Consider the following 13,959-nt stretch of genomic DNA (forward strand, 5'->3'; position numbering starts at 1 on the left):
CCAATCAAATCGCGTCTATGTGGCGCGCCGTATTATATCTCTAAATTACAGATCTGTCCATCCACATCCATACATTCCTGAAACCATTATAGTTTATATGTTTGTACATTGTCTGTCTATGTCGTCCTCTCAGTTTCTAACATACTTTATTTCAAACTCTGAACTCTTGTTGTCGTTTCATAGATTATTTTTTCTTTGTGTATCATCTTGTATTTTTTCTGGAACTTGAGTCTGTTTCTAAGGTTTGAATTCAGTTTGGAGATCTTGACTTGACAGAGGAAGGTGAATTCCTGAGGAAATATTTGAGTGTGCGAGGGCAACGCAACTTTCCTCCACTAGGGGGCCTCAGTGAGAGAACAGGTACAGAATCCTGGGAATGATAGAGAGAGTGAAGGAGACACAAAATCAGACCTGCATCCTCCCTTAATCTCTGTATTTAATGTATGTCTCTCTCTTTTTAACTCTCTCTTTGATGGCCACGGGACGCTGGTTTAAAGCTGGTAAAATACTCAAAACGTCCAAATATTCTTTCACTGTTAGTTTTCTAAAGTTTTGATTTTGTTATTTTTTTGGACGTTCATCTTCAACCATCTTCAACCTCTCCCCTCTTTAAAAAAAAACAACCTCTCCTACTCATCCTCGCTCTCTTGTCGAAGGTGGGGTCGGCCACATTCCTTGTCCACAAAGTGGATCCCGCCCCACCCTCCACCCTCCGCCCTCCACCCCCACCTCCTTCACCTTTGACTTCACATCTCCATGGCAACAGTAACAGCCACTGTGTCCACCAAACAAAAGTGACACGTGCAGCACCTACAGAAACATTTACCTGACTCGTCTTCACGTCTTTATTTTGAACTTTTTCCAACACCTGTCCTGATTAACCTTTCCTACAGTGTTAAAAGTATCCTAGCAACAACTATTGATCCTTTTGCCACAACATTAAGTCCTCAATAGATGACTAATTATTGGCCCTTTATTAAAACACTTGTATGCATGAGGGTGATCTTTGAATCTTAAATTAAAGTTGTGTCTTATAGTTGCTTAAATTTTGTCATGAGGACACATTTCCCTCGAGATTTAGACCCTTCTAGATTTAGTTTAAGTCGCTCTCCTGTATATTACCTTTCATGCAGATTACACACAGATGTCATGTGTTCTACGCTGCACAAACGCGCCTCGCAAACAGAAAAAAAAAAGTCTGAAATGATCCGATTTCAAAGACAAGATGCACAAACAGCCACCTGCGTTGTTTTCTTTATTCCTTCTGTAAACTTTAAGCGGACTTTCCATCCTCTCCTAGATCCACTTAGACCTCACTCTGAACTTATTAAAAGTGCTTTCACTGATGTGTCATATTGGATATGAACCTGACGTATAAGACGGGATGCAAAATGTAAGGAAATAAAAGTCTCCAACAGAAAAAGTCACACTAAGTATTCTGTATACCTACAGGCTCATACCACACATTCTGATGTGCAGGAAGTGTGCGAGGCCTGATTGGACAGGCCCTGGTGTTAAGGGGGGGCGGGGCTATCAGCATGCAAGAGGAATTCATGAATTATTAATGACTGCATGAATATTCATCATGCTGTAGCACATTGCTATTTGAATATTACATGAGGACTCGTTTACAGTGTGGTGTGGAGACGTCAGAGGTGTCAGGGGTGGAGAGCGCCGCAGCTGCAATAAAAAGAGCCACAGATGCAAACAAACGCGGGCTGAAGTATGCACAAACACAAACACACACACCCCTCCTGGATCTCTGTTACTAATACATGTCAAGTGTATGGAGGAATTACATCTTGATGCACTTTGGAGACGCTAAAGTCGTGTTTCTACTGGCTGCACAGATTCTTATTCTGCATGATTTAAGGCGCAAACACAACCATGAAAGAGAAAAAAAAGTGCATTTTATTAAAGTGCACGTCAGTATGCGTGAGAAAGAGGGGGCTGTCAACATATAGCCTAACACACCTGCAGGGGAGATAAAACTCAAAATCCACGGTGTTTTTTTTTACCCCAAAGCGTCAAATTCGGACGCTTTACGATCATATTATCAAACAGAAAAACGCGCACTAGTGCCTTGTATTAAACAGACTCAACAGCACTATATCAAAGTTATCAATCGCAGAAGTTGAAGTTGAAGCAGTTTGTAGTTTTATGAGCGATCTGCATTGCGCGCTAAACACTCCACAGCTCAACATCTCGCGTCAATCTTTGACATCCAGCTTACTGAAACGCATGCAGACTGTGGGATGGGGGGGGGACAAAAAAGAAAGAGCAACCTGCACGGTTGGCGTGCTGCTGCAAGGTTGCCTGCCTGCCCGGTTGCACGGAACAGAACAGGGAAGAGGAAACGCGATGCGCACGGTGCAGGGCAAAAAACTCCGTCCGGGACTTCCATGAAAAAAAACTACAAAGCGGAGCTCGTGAGGGAGGGATTAAATAAAGTGTCCTAAACACCGAACAGAAAGCTTTTTTTAAGATGATTTTCATTGCAACAAAGAGTATAACAGCGTCGGGATTATTATGATTATTATTATTATTATTATTATTATTAGAGCAGTAAAGCACTTGTTATAAAGCAGCCTCTCTATTTATAAACCTTTGCTGGGAGAGCCGGTTGGTGTCCCGGCGCCGGCTGACTCAGAGCAGCAGGGTCTCTCGGGTTCCTCTCGCCTGATATTAAAACCTGTAAAATCTGCAACGAAACAAAATACAAAAAAAGAGTTGAACCCGGACTTACCGCAGAGTCCGCCTGCTGCACCGCGACGCTCAGGGCGAAGAGAAGCAGAGGCACGGCGAGCTGTCGCAGGCTCTTCAAGTCTTTATTCATCTTGAGAGAGTGGGGGGAATAACACAAGAATCCGCCTGCGTTAACACTCACAAACTGCACGGCTTTTTTTTTTTAATCGCGTGCCATAGCCCTGCTCTTCACCCCCCCAAGCACGCAAGAATAAAGTAATGTGAAAACACTTCTTCTCCTTTTTCTTCTTCTTCTTCGGCTCGGCGTGTCGGGCTGTTTGCTGCGCTTAGCAGAGGCTCCCTAGTGGTCCTGGCTGTGGCACCGTGCGCCTCTGCAGTCCCCCTCTAAACTTTTTCTCTCCTCGACTTGCCCCAGCCGGATCTACTTCCCAAAAAACTCAGGGCGCGCACTGATATGAGCACCCTGCACCTACAGCACTAAACACTAGACACACAGCTCATCTAAGATAAACTTCCTCGGTGAATTACGCACACAAAAAAAAGAGAGCATCGATTGTACAACGCCTCACTCCATAAAACACTTTCTGGTTTCTGCTGTTTTTTAATCAGCCTCCACTTGATGTTAGGACCTCGCAAAGGGGCGGATGGATAACCGCAGAAGTTTGTGTATCCAATCCTACCCGACGCCCGAGGCTGCAGAAAAAAAGCTTTGAATTTAAAACCTTTATTTGACATTTTCTATACGCCCGGGCACGTTGCATTCCTGCCAGATTATTAAAGGTCAAATACTCACTTTTGACTCCTGACATGGAGGGAGGCTACTTGGCAGAATGAGACAAAGTAGACACTTTAAATTAGAAAAGTAAAGAACAACATCATTTTCTTTCTTTCTCAGTTTACAGTTAAATCCTCCTGAATGGAAGTAAGAAAGCTATTAAAGATTGTGGAGCATTATTCATAGATGCTGATACGATGTCAGGTGTTAACACTAGATTTAATCATGCTGTACGGATGACATCATCAAATGTGATGGAGCAGGCCTATATATATTTGTGCTGCAGCATCTGTTTTCTTTTATTTGTGAAATACAGCCTAATACTTAATGGTCCTCCAGTTCTAGTTCTGGTTCCAGATCAGCTTTTTTGCATTAGAATTTAAAGAGGGCACAGGTGTTCAATCAACTGGAGGCAGAACATTTCAGAAGTGTTTGATAACAACGATTTTAAGATGGTTTTCTATGTTGATCAGAGCTCTGAAGAACAGCTGTCAATGTTGGGTTAGGGTTAGGGGTAACCCTAACCAAATCTATGCAATGCCTGTCAGCACCTGTGTATCCGATCGGACTTAAAGCTTGTGCGTCTGCTAAATGATTTGTAGAATTGTAGAGTTGTAGAGTGAATGAATAACTGAATGTATAACTAGATCCCCCATTCATCACTTCTCAAACAGACAAAATTTGGTAACCATTCACATGTTCCACACTGTATCAACTTCAAAACAGTGAAGCTTTTGAATAGTTTAGTGCCGACCTTGAATTCAACATTGGTTGGAACATTGAGGGTTTTAGGTCTGACATTTTTTCTGTAAGCTTCAGATAGGATACACTGGAACTACATCCTAAAGATGTTAATTCAAAACATCTGGTTTTAAAGGGCTCCAGAATGCGATCTTATTGTATGATGTAGAGATAACACATTTGAAGTTATGACGTTGTATTTATAGCGCTCCCTGTGCCTTTAAACCAAAGTTTTGGTGCTGACCTTTGTCAGAATACCTTTGTCTTTGGGGTAAAGGTAACGGTCATGAAGTAATGAGCACCTTTAACAATATCATCTGACGTTTTCTCTCTTTAACATTCGCTCATTATTAGTCAGAAAAGGCGAAAAACTATCTTAGCCATCGTGAAAAATGCGATGTGATATAACACAAAAATGATTGGAAACATTGGTTTTAACCTGTTGAATGTTTTCTTTTCATGGCTGCAGTTTGGGTGAAGAGCCGAAGACAAATTTCTCACTTCAGCCCTGATGCCACCGAGTGATCCGGGTTTGGTTCAGTATGGTTTGGTTTTGTACGGTTTGGTACCGTAAACCCTGATCTTGATTGTGTTTTCACAGCCAGACCCTTACTTGGTAAGCAGAGTGTTAGCCAGATAGTGATAGCTTCGTTATAGTGTGACATTAAAGCAGCATGACGCAGTGTTGCCCACCAACAAATTCAAGGAAGAAGAAGAATGCGACACAGTAAACATTGGCAACAATGGAGGATGTCCAGCAGAGGTCTGGACCTCCGAGGTCATCCATGGGACGATGCTACACGCTGACATTAGTCATAAAAACAGCTTGAAATTAATCTAGAAATACACAGGATATTTAAACATGTCACTTTTTTGTTTTTGTCATTTATTACAGCTGTCACACGACAAGTGACGATTCTTGTACAGATCGATGGACAGCAGTTTGTCTAGCTCCGACCTTTAGGGTCAGATCAGCACGCTTGGCACCCCAAAAGAAGGGTAGCAAAAAAGTACGACGGAACGGTCATTTTGGTATCATTCCAAACTTTTGACAGTGGAATTGCCAATAAATGTGTACCAATGCGGAACCGAACTGAACTGGACCAATGGTGGAAATAGTGCTTTTTGTGGGATAATAAAGCTCATCTTGATCATGGTGTGTTATTCCTATACGCCATATAGCAAACGAAGACCAGGTGTAATAATGAGAGCAATGACAGTACTGATTATTCTGCTGAGTTCAAAAGTGCAAAGGACCCAGGAAGGATCCCTGTGGAACGCCACAGCTCCAAACAAGATGCAGAGGAAGAAAAAAATATTTATACTAAAGATATTATATACTTCAGGCGCAAACATTTGCCCACTGGCAACAGAATCTTTTTGAAAATAAATGTTGAAATAAACAGTGTTGAAGGCTCACTACGGTCATGCTTATTGAGTACTTTTTACAACTTCAGTAACCATGGGTCGTATTTATAACAGAGATTAGAACAGAGATGATCAAATGAAGTTTCTTTTATTAGATCTTATACAAGGCAAGGCAAGTTTATATAGCACATTTCATCAGCAAAGCAATTCAAAGTACAAGTCTTTATACCTCAGATATATGATAATGCTGTAATATTACAAATACAGGTCATTTATTCAAGTTAAAAAATAAACTTTTTGTACTTTTTCTGCAAAATTACCATCACCAACATCATGTCATACTCCTTAGTAGAACATTTAATTTGACTTTTAAAGATACAACAAGTGATAATGTAGCATCAAGTATCATAAAACTGAAGTAAATGTTGAGAAACTATCTTTAAGACATGTAACGATCATACTACAGAGGAATACAAATACAATGAAAACTAAAAAAAAAGGTTTTTATTAGATAACACTTCGTGAATATAAGGTGTTTTTTTTGTATTTCAGGTTGGAAAACATTCACTAAACTTTGAGTTTTTTAAAGGACTAAGCCTATTATCGAGTCCAGCTGGGGACAGAACAGTCCCGTTTGCAGCAGCAGACAGTCTGAAGAGTTTCTGCTCCGTGTTCGAGGGTAAAAATCAGTTGTAGCCAAAAGTATAGGGGCATGAATGACATGTGTTGTTGGCCCCTCCTCTCCTGCTGCTGTGGAGCGCTGCTGAGTTGAAGCGCAACAGCCCGGAGAGCGCAGCAGCGACTTCACCGCTGCAACTTTGGTGAGTTGGATAAGCTCTGATTTTATGAAAGAAATCACGGACACAGAGGCTTTTCTGTGCCGGCTGTGTTTTAACGCTTGACGCTGTGTGTGTGAGTGTGTTAGTGTGAACAGAAGGGTTGCGTTTGTCGGTTGCTGGGGGGGACTACTTTATCTCTCTCTTCTGTGTCTCCGGGTAGATGACAGGGTTTTTTGGAGCCGTGGATGAGCGCGTTTGAAGAGCCTTGCTGGTGAAGACAAGGGAGTCGAGTCTCGACCTGCGGTTCCCTCTCTGCCAGTCGGATCAAAATGAAATTCCTGTGAGCAACTTCTCTTTAAAATCGCCTTTTGTGAATATTTCTTACTAAAGTGAAGTTGCAGGCAGCAGCAGCGGCGTTGCTCGCGGCTTGCGCGGAGCTACTTTAGCCCAGCTCCGGAGCAGGTTACCTGCCGGATAAATGTCTGGAATAAACACACTAACAAAAATGTTTGTTTTGTCTCGCAGGATTTGTGTGATAGCAGTCGCCGTGGCGGTGAGATCTGCGCACGGAGTAAGTGCAGTTTGTTTACTATTCCTCTCCTTCAGGTGAAGTGGATCCTCTCGGTGTATTTAGTGAGCCGAAACAGACTGAATGAATCTGTTGCTTCTTTTTTTGCATGGCGACTGTGTCTGTGTAATTACTGGAGACTTTTCGTCTTTCTGTTGCAGACAGCTGCACCAAAGTAACAGAATCTGCATGATTCCACTTCTTTTTCTTTTTTTTCTAATTACTCCACAATGTCGTTTGTTGCATTGGTTATACGGTCCAAGAAACTTTTTAATGCGCATGTTGTCCTTTGCAGAGACCTGCACCCTTGCACAGGTCTCCTACATGCAGTCAGTGCTCCACGCGTCACCCTGTGGGTGTCTTCAGTCTGACTCACATCTGAAGATTTTTTTTTTTTTAATATCACTATACAAAAGATTTAATCACATGTCTGTCATTGTTTTCTCGCACTTGTATTTTATTCTGACAGTCATTTGGCTTTAAATTAAACATTCAGTTGGATTTAAAGCTGCAACATACTATGCAGACGATGTTTGCTTGTTTTACACTGAAGTTTGCATTTTATTTGTAGCCCGAGGGAGCGAAAAAAAAAGCAGCATTTGAGTGTGCCCGCTCACTGTCATTTGCAAGTCAAGCCCCGCCCACTCATGAATATGTAGGTTAAGGAGATTATTAGGGAAGCATGCTTTCACCAAGCCACACCTTAAGCCCTCAAAGAAAACCTGCCTAGTTCTTTATATTTGATTCCATTCAAAACTATGGAAGGACAGTTTAAAGAGTTAAAAACTAGTTTGATGTTAAAGCGCTCTTAAACTGGTTTCCTATTGTACCTTTTGGTGTCAAATCCACCAGAAACAGTGTGCAATCTTGTGAAATAAGGATTTTTTTTAAAAGGATAAACAGATATGAACATTTGGTTCAGCGGAAAATTAAATTTCATTCATGTCTCACAAATCTGCTAATTTGAATTGACTTAAACCCTCTACTTTTTGTAACTCCTGAAAAGATTCCCAACCCTGTTTTCTTACGCCAATCTCATCACATATGCCCTCTTAGTCAATACCCCTACGCTGTAAAACCTTGAAGTTGTAAGTATTCACTTTGAGTAACTTTTGGTTGCTCTACCGTTGCATGACATTTTGATGTGATGGTGATGTAGAATAAAGAGTGAGAAAAGTCAAATGTAGGACCTTTACCCAAGACAGTCCAAGTCAACGTTGGGTTCATTTGTTTTTTAAATAATGTAAAATATGAGTCATTAGGACTTTCTACATAGGTGCTTATTTTTTTACTGAATATGATCTTTTCTCCATCCATTATCTTTACTGCTTGTCCTGTTTGGGGTCGCGGGGGGATGGAGCCAATTCCAACCATCATTGGGTGAGAGGCGGGGTTACACCCCGGGGTACTCCGGCTTAATCATGCATGCCGGAGTACCTTGAGGGAACCATTGCTCATGCTCGTTAGGTTAATTGGTGACTCTAAATTGCCCATAGGTTTGAGCGTGAAAGTTTCTCTGTCTCAAAATTTCAGCCCTGTGATTCACTGGTGACTAGTCCAGGGTGTAACCCCGCCTCACAAATCTTTTCTTCTTAGCCAAAATGCCTAAACTGAACTAACCTGTGCTGGTTTTACAACAATAACCAGTCTTGGCGTAGCATAGAAATTAACTTTTCTGTGAGTTCCAGTGATTGCACAGTTGATGCTACAAGGATAAATAGAGCGACAAAATGTAAAACCAAATGACAACTGATAAAGTATTCAAAAGGATTTGAGTGAATATTTTGGGTTTTGAAAGGAAACTCGTGATTTAATGAGACACAGACTGGCCATCTGTGATGACAAGGGGTCAGGTTAAGTTGTGAGGTGAAGGGTCAGTGCAGCACTACAGCCATTACCTCCTGAATTAGAATAAGAAAGACCCAGTTGTGCTGTTTGACGGCGTCAGTCAGACTGACAGCGGCCGACGTGGCTTCTTTCTTGGTCATTTTGCAGAACGTTTTGTAGAGGATAATCAAATTGGGCAATACCTTTCTTTGATATCTGCACAAGATTTTTGTTGTTGTCCCCAAACTTCAGAAACTTCAAATTTAAGGTTGCCATAAAGTGCAATATTCAATGCTACTTGAATCTCTTTCAATTCAACGTCGGCTGTGATAGAGACGCTGACTGAGCGACGTTAAAGCGATTCAGCAGCAGAAAGCTTCCTGCGTCTCAATGGGACTCAGCTGATGGAGCTGCATTGACTTTGAATTGACTCCTCCACCCACTTCCCACCTCCCTGATGTTTTGTCTTGTATATGTGTGTGTGGGTGGGTGGGTGACTGGGAGGCTTGGTGGATTGATACGTGTGCATTTGTATTGGTTTGAGTGACCGACAGATGTGAGTACATTGGGTGGTCTGGGTTGCTGTAATCTTGGGTCTTTGGTTGGTGCAGCATTAAACCGGTAGCTACTAGGCTATCACTGTCTTTAGATAAGACTTAACATGCTTCTTTCTAAGTTACATTATGGCAGTTTGCAGGACGACAGAGCATTAGCACTCTAGCTACTAACGTTTTGTTAACCATACAGACATATGGGTATTGAGTGGCCCTTTGTCTCTGCAAACAACCTGATTTTATGGGACTAGAAATCTGATATATAAAAGTGTTTTTGAATATTTAAAGTGCTATGACAACCAGCTCATATACTGCGATAATAGTGAACCTGGTACTTGGTAAAAATTGGATATATTGTAGATAATTGAGTCATTTTTATGGAATTATTTTGTTCATATTGGCTCTCCTTTCCCAAGAATTTGATGGAGTATCTTGCAACATTTTTTTGTTACTTTGCAACTAGCATTTAGCAACACATCTAAGAAATCATGCCTAACTTGCCACCGGTGAAAACTGAAAGGATATCGGCAGATTTGTTGACTTTTAGCACTAATGTCTTCCAATTTGTAACACTGCTGAACCAGAGATGGAAGCCTGTGGTGTATTTGTTTGCCGGTTTGGAAAAATCGGTTGAATTTTGTGTTTCCCTGGTAGCTAGCTTAAAATAAAATCTGTTGGTTATTGTTTACAGCCAAGGTGTGCTACTTAGCTAGCTTTGGCAGAGGCTATGCGTAACATTAGAGCATTATTTTGCTTGCGATAGCTCTCCAGTTTGCTAGCTAGGCCTATCCACATGATGCTAACAGTATGTTTAAGCTAGCTAAAGAGATCTTCTTTGGCTAATGTTGCACAAGTAGAGTGCTAACACGAGGTGACAGCTAAAGATGCGAAAGATAATCTAGCCACATTCACCTACATTTATGTGTATTTTATGAAAAGTTAGCATCATTTATTAGTTTTCAAATCAAACCAGAACCCACTTTACATCGCTTTAAGGCAGCCCCCTTTCTTTATCCTGGTTGTTATCTTTAGAGATTACTTTAACATTCAGCAGTTAATGTCTGTGATGGTTTAATTAAAAATGATGTTTTAGTGAACATGCAGGGATAGACGGGAAACCTTCAGGACCTTCTCCAAAGTGTCTGTTAGGGCTGACACAGCTGTTGGCACAGGGAAAACATCACACACCGGTGAGGAGGAATGGTGAGGAGGAGAGGAGAGGGGTTTAGGAATGACGGGAAGGAGAGGAGGGAGTGGACTTTTTTTAGCGAGGGATTCTGTTCTACCTGGACAGAAATGAACTCTTTGTGTTTGTTCTTGATCCAGCTGGAATGCTAGATGGATGTCTTGAACACATTTGTTCAAACTGTGTAATCTGTGGTGACTAATGGGGTTTAAAGAGCAAGTTTGGCACTCTTGGAAACGTAGTAGAGGTGGAGTTTATGACAGACATTGAAATTAGTGTCAATAAATCCTGGACTGATGCTTTTGAGATATCTTGTGGCAGTTCTACATTGACCCGTTCAGACTTAAAGGAAACAAGTGTTTTGATTTATCCCCGAACTTTCATGCTATGCTCTAAAACAAATCATGCATACAAAGATACAAAAATTAGGGTCAATTTATATTTCGACAGGGGCAGTTCAACTTGAGTTTCTTGGCTGCTTTGACGCTCTCTGCTCAGGCGATGAGCAGTCCGTGACGTCGGCTAAACAATTCTGATTGGGATTTTGGCAGAGTATGTTAAAACGGTTGGCAATGAAATGGAAACATGGTTTCGGGGAACATAAGACTATCTGTATCTGACCGATACAACGTCTATAAGCTAAATATGCAATGTCATGTTTTGCCTCGCCTACGCATGGATTTCCCCTTCCCACTTTAACAGAAATATGTTACACTTTGGTTCGCATAAGGGACGGAAAATACTCGCCTAGGTTTAAAGCAAGTCATGGTCGGGTTAAGATAAGTAAGTCGGTCACGTAAGGGAAGTTATGTACATATTTTTCATGATGTTTTTGACCTTATTCCCAACCCAAAGTTGCGTTACATACATAACAAACCTTAAAGAAGATTGTTGATTTCACAAGGGACGCTAATCCTTAACTCCTGGGTAATGGTCCTGTGTTTGTCTCATTGGACCACCTCGACTTCTTACTTGAGTTTCTTGCACTTCATAACATCATATTGCCCCCAGCTAATACAGCACGTTTTTTTGGAACACCCGTATTGTAGCCCAATTTGGTTTACAGTCTGTTACTCCCGTAGATAAACTGATGTGATGGAACTGTTGAGAGGCAAATTGACAAATGGTGCAAGGAAAACCCTTTACACCCCTCCCTCCCTCCCTGTCTCCCCCTCCCTCCCTCCCTGTCTCCCCCTTCCCCCCCCCCCCCCCCGTTGAATTCCTCCAGAGCTTGGCAGGACTTGTCGGGCTGTCTCCCGCTCCCTGCAGGTGCTATAGGCTGGAACATTCCAGAAACACTAAGTGAGGCGACTGATCACTACTTGATTTGCGGTTACTAGACCCCCATCTCAACTCTCTCCCCCCCCCCCCCCCCCCCCACCTCCACCTCCGCCTTCCTTTCCCTTCTGCCCTCCTACCCCCTCACCCAATCATTATCACCCCCTCACACCTCTCTTTCCTATCACTTTTTGCCCTCATTGCTTCCACAAGTCAGAGAATCCTTCACTGGTTGATTTGTGGTTTGATTTGCGAGTGGTCGTCCCCCTACACTCTTCACCCCTCCTGTGGCGTCATCGCCTGAATCTTTCTTTTTCTGAGACCTGAATCAATCTGCAGTGATGTTTCATAACTGATTAATCTTTTAAGCATTACTGCCAATGGCTTACAAGGTCTTGTTTCTCAAATGTTAGAATCTGCTATTGCTCTTTGGCAGAAACAAATGTCTTTTCAGTAAGGCAAAATAACCAATTTGCAGAAGCGTCCTTTGGATTAACTTTAATTTATAGTCAGACCCATTGATAAGACATATGCTATCTGGGCTAGCTTGTAAAGGCTAAGTGATTTGAAACCATCCCATTGTCATTAAATATTTGGGATTTTTGATGTATTTATACATAATACGATATGATATGATACCATTGGACACAATATGGTATAATGCAATCCAATACGATAGGCATGATATGATGCAATATGATCTGGTACAATATGATAGGATATAATACAATGATAGGCCACACAAAATAATTTGATACGATAAGATGAAATTCTATTTGATAAAACTTTATTGTCCCCTGAGGGAAAAATTGTCTCGGAGTCCAATGTTGCATGTACGTTACTAGCTTAGGAGTATCACCAGAAGAGCATGAAATTGTTCTAAAATATCCGAGGCGACAAACACATAAACCACCAAATTGTAGAGCAGAGAGACCCATCAACCCTAATCAAGCATGAGCCATGATTTTACTGTCGGGGTTAAACATATTTCATGGCATACATTCCGTATGTGTGTTGATTGAAATACGACTTAAGTTCCCGGATGATTAGAGGCCGTAGTTCTGTAGTTTACATTTCCCATAGGCTCTGTGTGAAAACATGACCACACGCTCATGATTTGGGTCAGGATGGGATTAGTCAAGTTTATGACAAAGTTCTGAGGCTGTTTTGAAATTTGAGAGCCAAAGAGAGTTTGGTGTTTGATGAGTAAGGACACAGATTCTATTTAGTCTGCAATATTTAATTTCTCCCTTTTTATTATAAATTTTCCTTTTTTTGTCATAGACCTTATTATCTTTGCACGTTTTCAAGGTGACATACGTTTTTCCGCCCTCCACTTTCTTTCTTACTGCCTGCAGTTCCCCCTGAGGAATGCTGAAATACCTTCAGAGTAAGTGCATTAGGAAACCAATAAACCACATATAGCAGGTTTAACGCACAGTTGAAAAGCCCCTGCTGTTACTCAATTTACGCCCACAGTAAAGACTGCAACCTGTGTGGCTTACATGCATTCATGCATGTTTCCACCGCCCATAAAATTCTATATCTGTCTTAGCTTGTGCAGGTGGGATCAAGGTTTTTTTTCCCCCTTTGGGAAATACCCCCACCCAAACTGTTGTGCAAGATTGACTTTTTGCGATGTAATGCCACAGTGGTGTACACATAAAAAACTGATCAGGTGTCAAAGGGGACCAATGTTTGAAACCAAATATCAAGCCTTGGAGTATCAAATGCATTATAATGTTTTTCCCTCCATTGTATGCCAGCCTGTCTTTCTCATGACTTTCTTGGCAGGTGAAGAAAACTCTGTTTTCATACTTCTGTCTTTGAAGGTACAAACGTTTCCAACGTACCCAAAGAGCCACCCATCAATTTCAAGTGATTGACAATAACCTTTGTGATATTTATTTAGGATACACCGAACCTTGCATGGGCCAAGTCTGTAACTCTGAGGGATATTTGAAATCTGTGCAAATTCCTAACAACAGGTTGTTAAAACATCCAAAGACAACAGTGAGGAATAGGTGTGTTGGCGCAACCGTTGACAGACGCTTCTTTATGCCCTCTGGTTACCTTTTCTTCATGTTTGCTGTTGACTTGGTTACAGTGTATGAATCCACCTCAGAATCCCCCTTGTCATTCCTGTGAGTCCATCCATCTTTCAGTTCATGCCTTCC

General features: G+C 41.5%; 2 protein-coding genes across 4 annotated transcripts in view; one reads left to right on the forward strand and one right to left on the reverse strand.

Annotated features, from left to right (window-relative positions):
* The window catches only part of col4a5 (collagen, type IV, alpha 5 (Alport syndrome)), a 45,153-nt gene extending 41,917 nt beyond the window's left edge, over positions 1 to 3,236 (reverse strand). Inside the window, exon 1 of the mRNA XM_061031162.1 lies at positions 2,747 to 3,236. Within this exon, the coding sequence (XP_060887145.1) occupies positions 2,747 to 2,836 (90 nt within the window). The 5' untranslated portion in view covers positions 2,837 to 3,236. The remainder of the gene's footprint in view (positions 1 to 2,746) is intronic.
* Positions 3,237 to 6,271: 3,035 nt separating this feature from the next.
* col4a6 (collagen, type IV, alpha 6) overlaps positions 6,272 to 13,959 on the forward strand; it is a 115,337-nt gene continuing 107,649 nt past the window's right edge. For all 3 annotated transcript variants that reach the window (XM_061031157.1, XM_061031158.1, XM_061031159.1), the window contains exons 1-3: positions 6,272 to 6,411; positions 6,590 to 6,709; positions 6,895 to 6,940. In XM_061031157.1, coding sequence (XP_060887140.1) covers positions 6,699 to 6,709; positions 6,895 to 6,940 — 57 coding nt within the window. In that variant the 5' untranslated portion in view covers positions 6,272 to 6,411; positions 6,590 to 6,698. The remainder of the gene's footprint in view (positions 6,412 to 6,589; positions 6,710 to 6,894; positions 6,941 to 13,959) is intronic.

This window comes from Labrus mixtus, chromosome 23 (genome assembly GCF_963584025.1).
Source record: "Labrus mixtus chromosome 23, fLabMix1.1, whole genome shotgun sequence".
Classification (NCBI taxonomy): domain Eukaryota; kingdom Metazoa; phylum Chordata; class Actinopteri; order Labriformes; family Labridae; genus Labrus; species Labrus mixtus.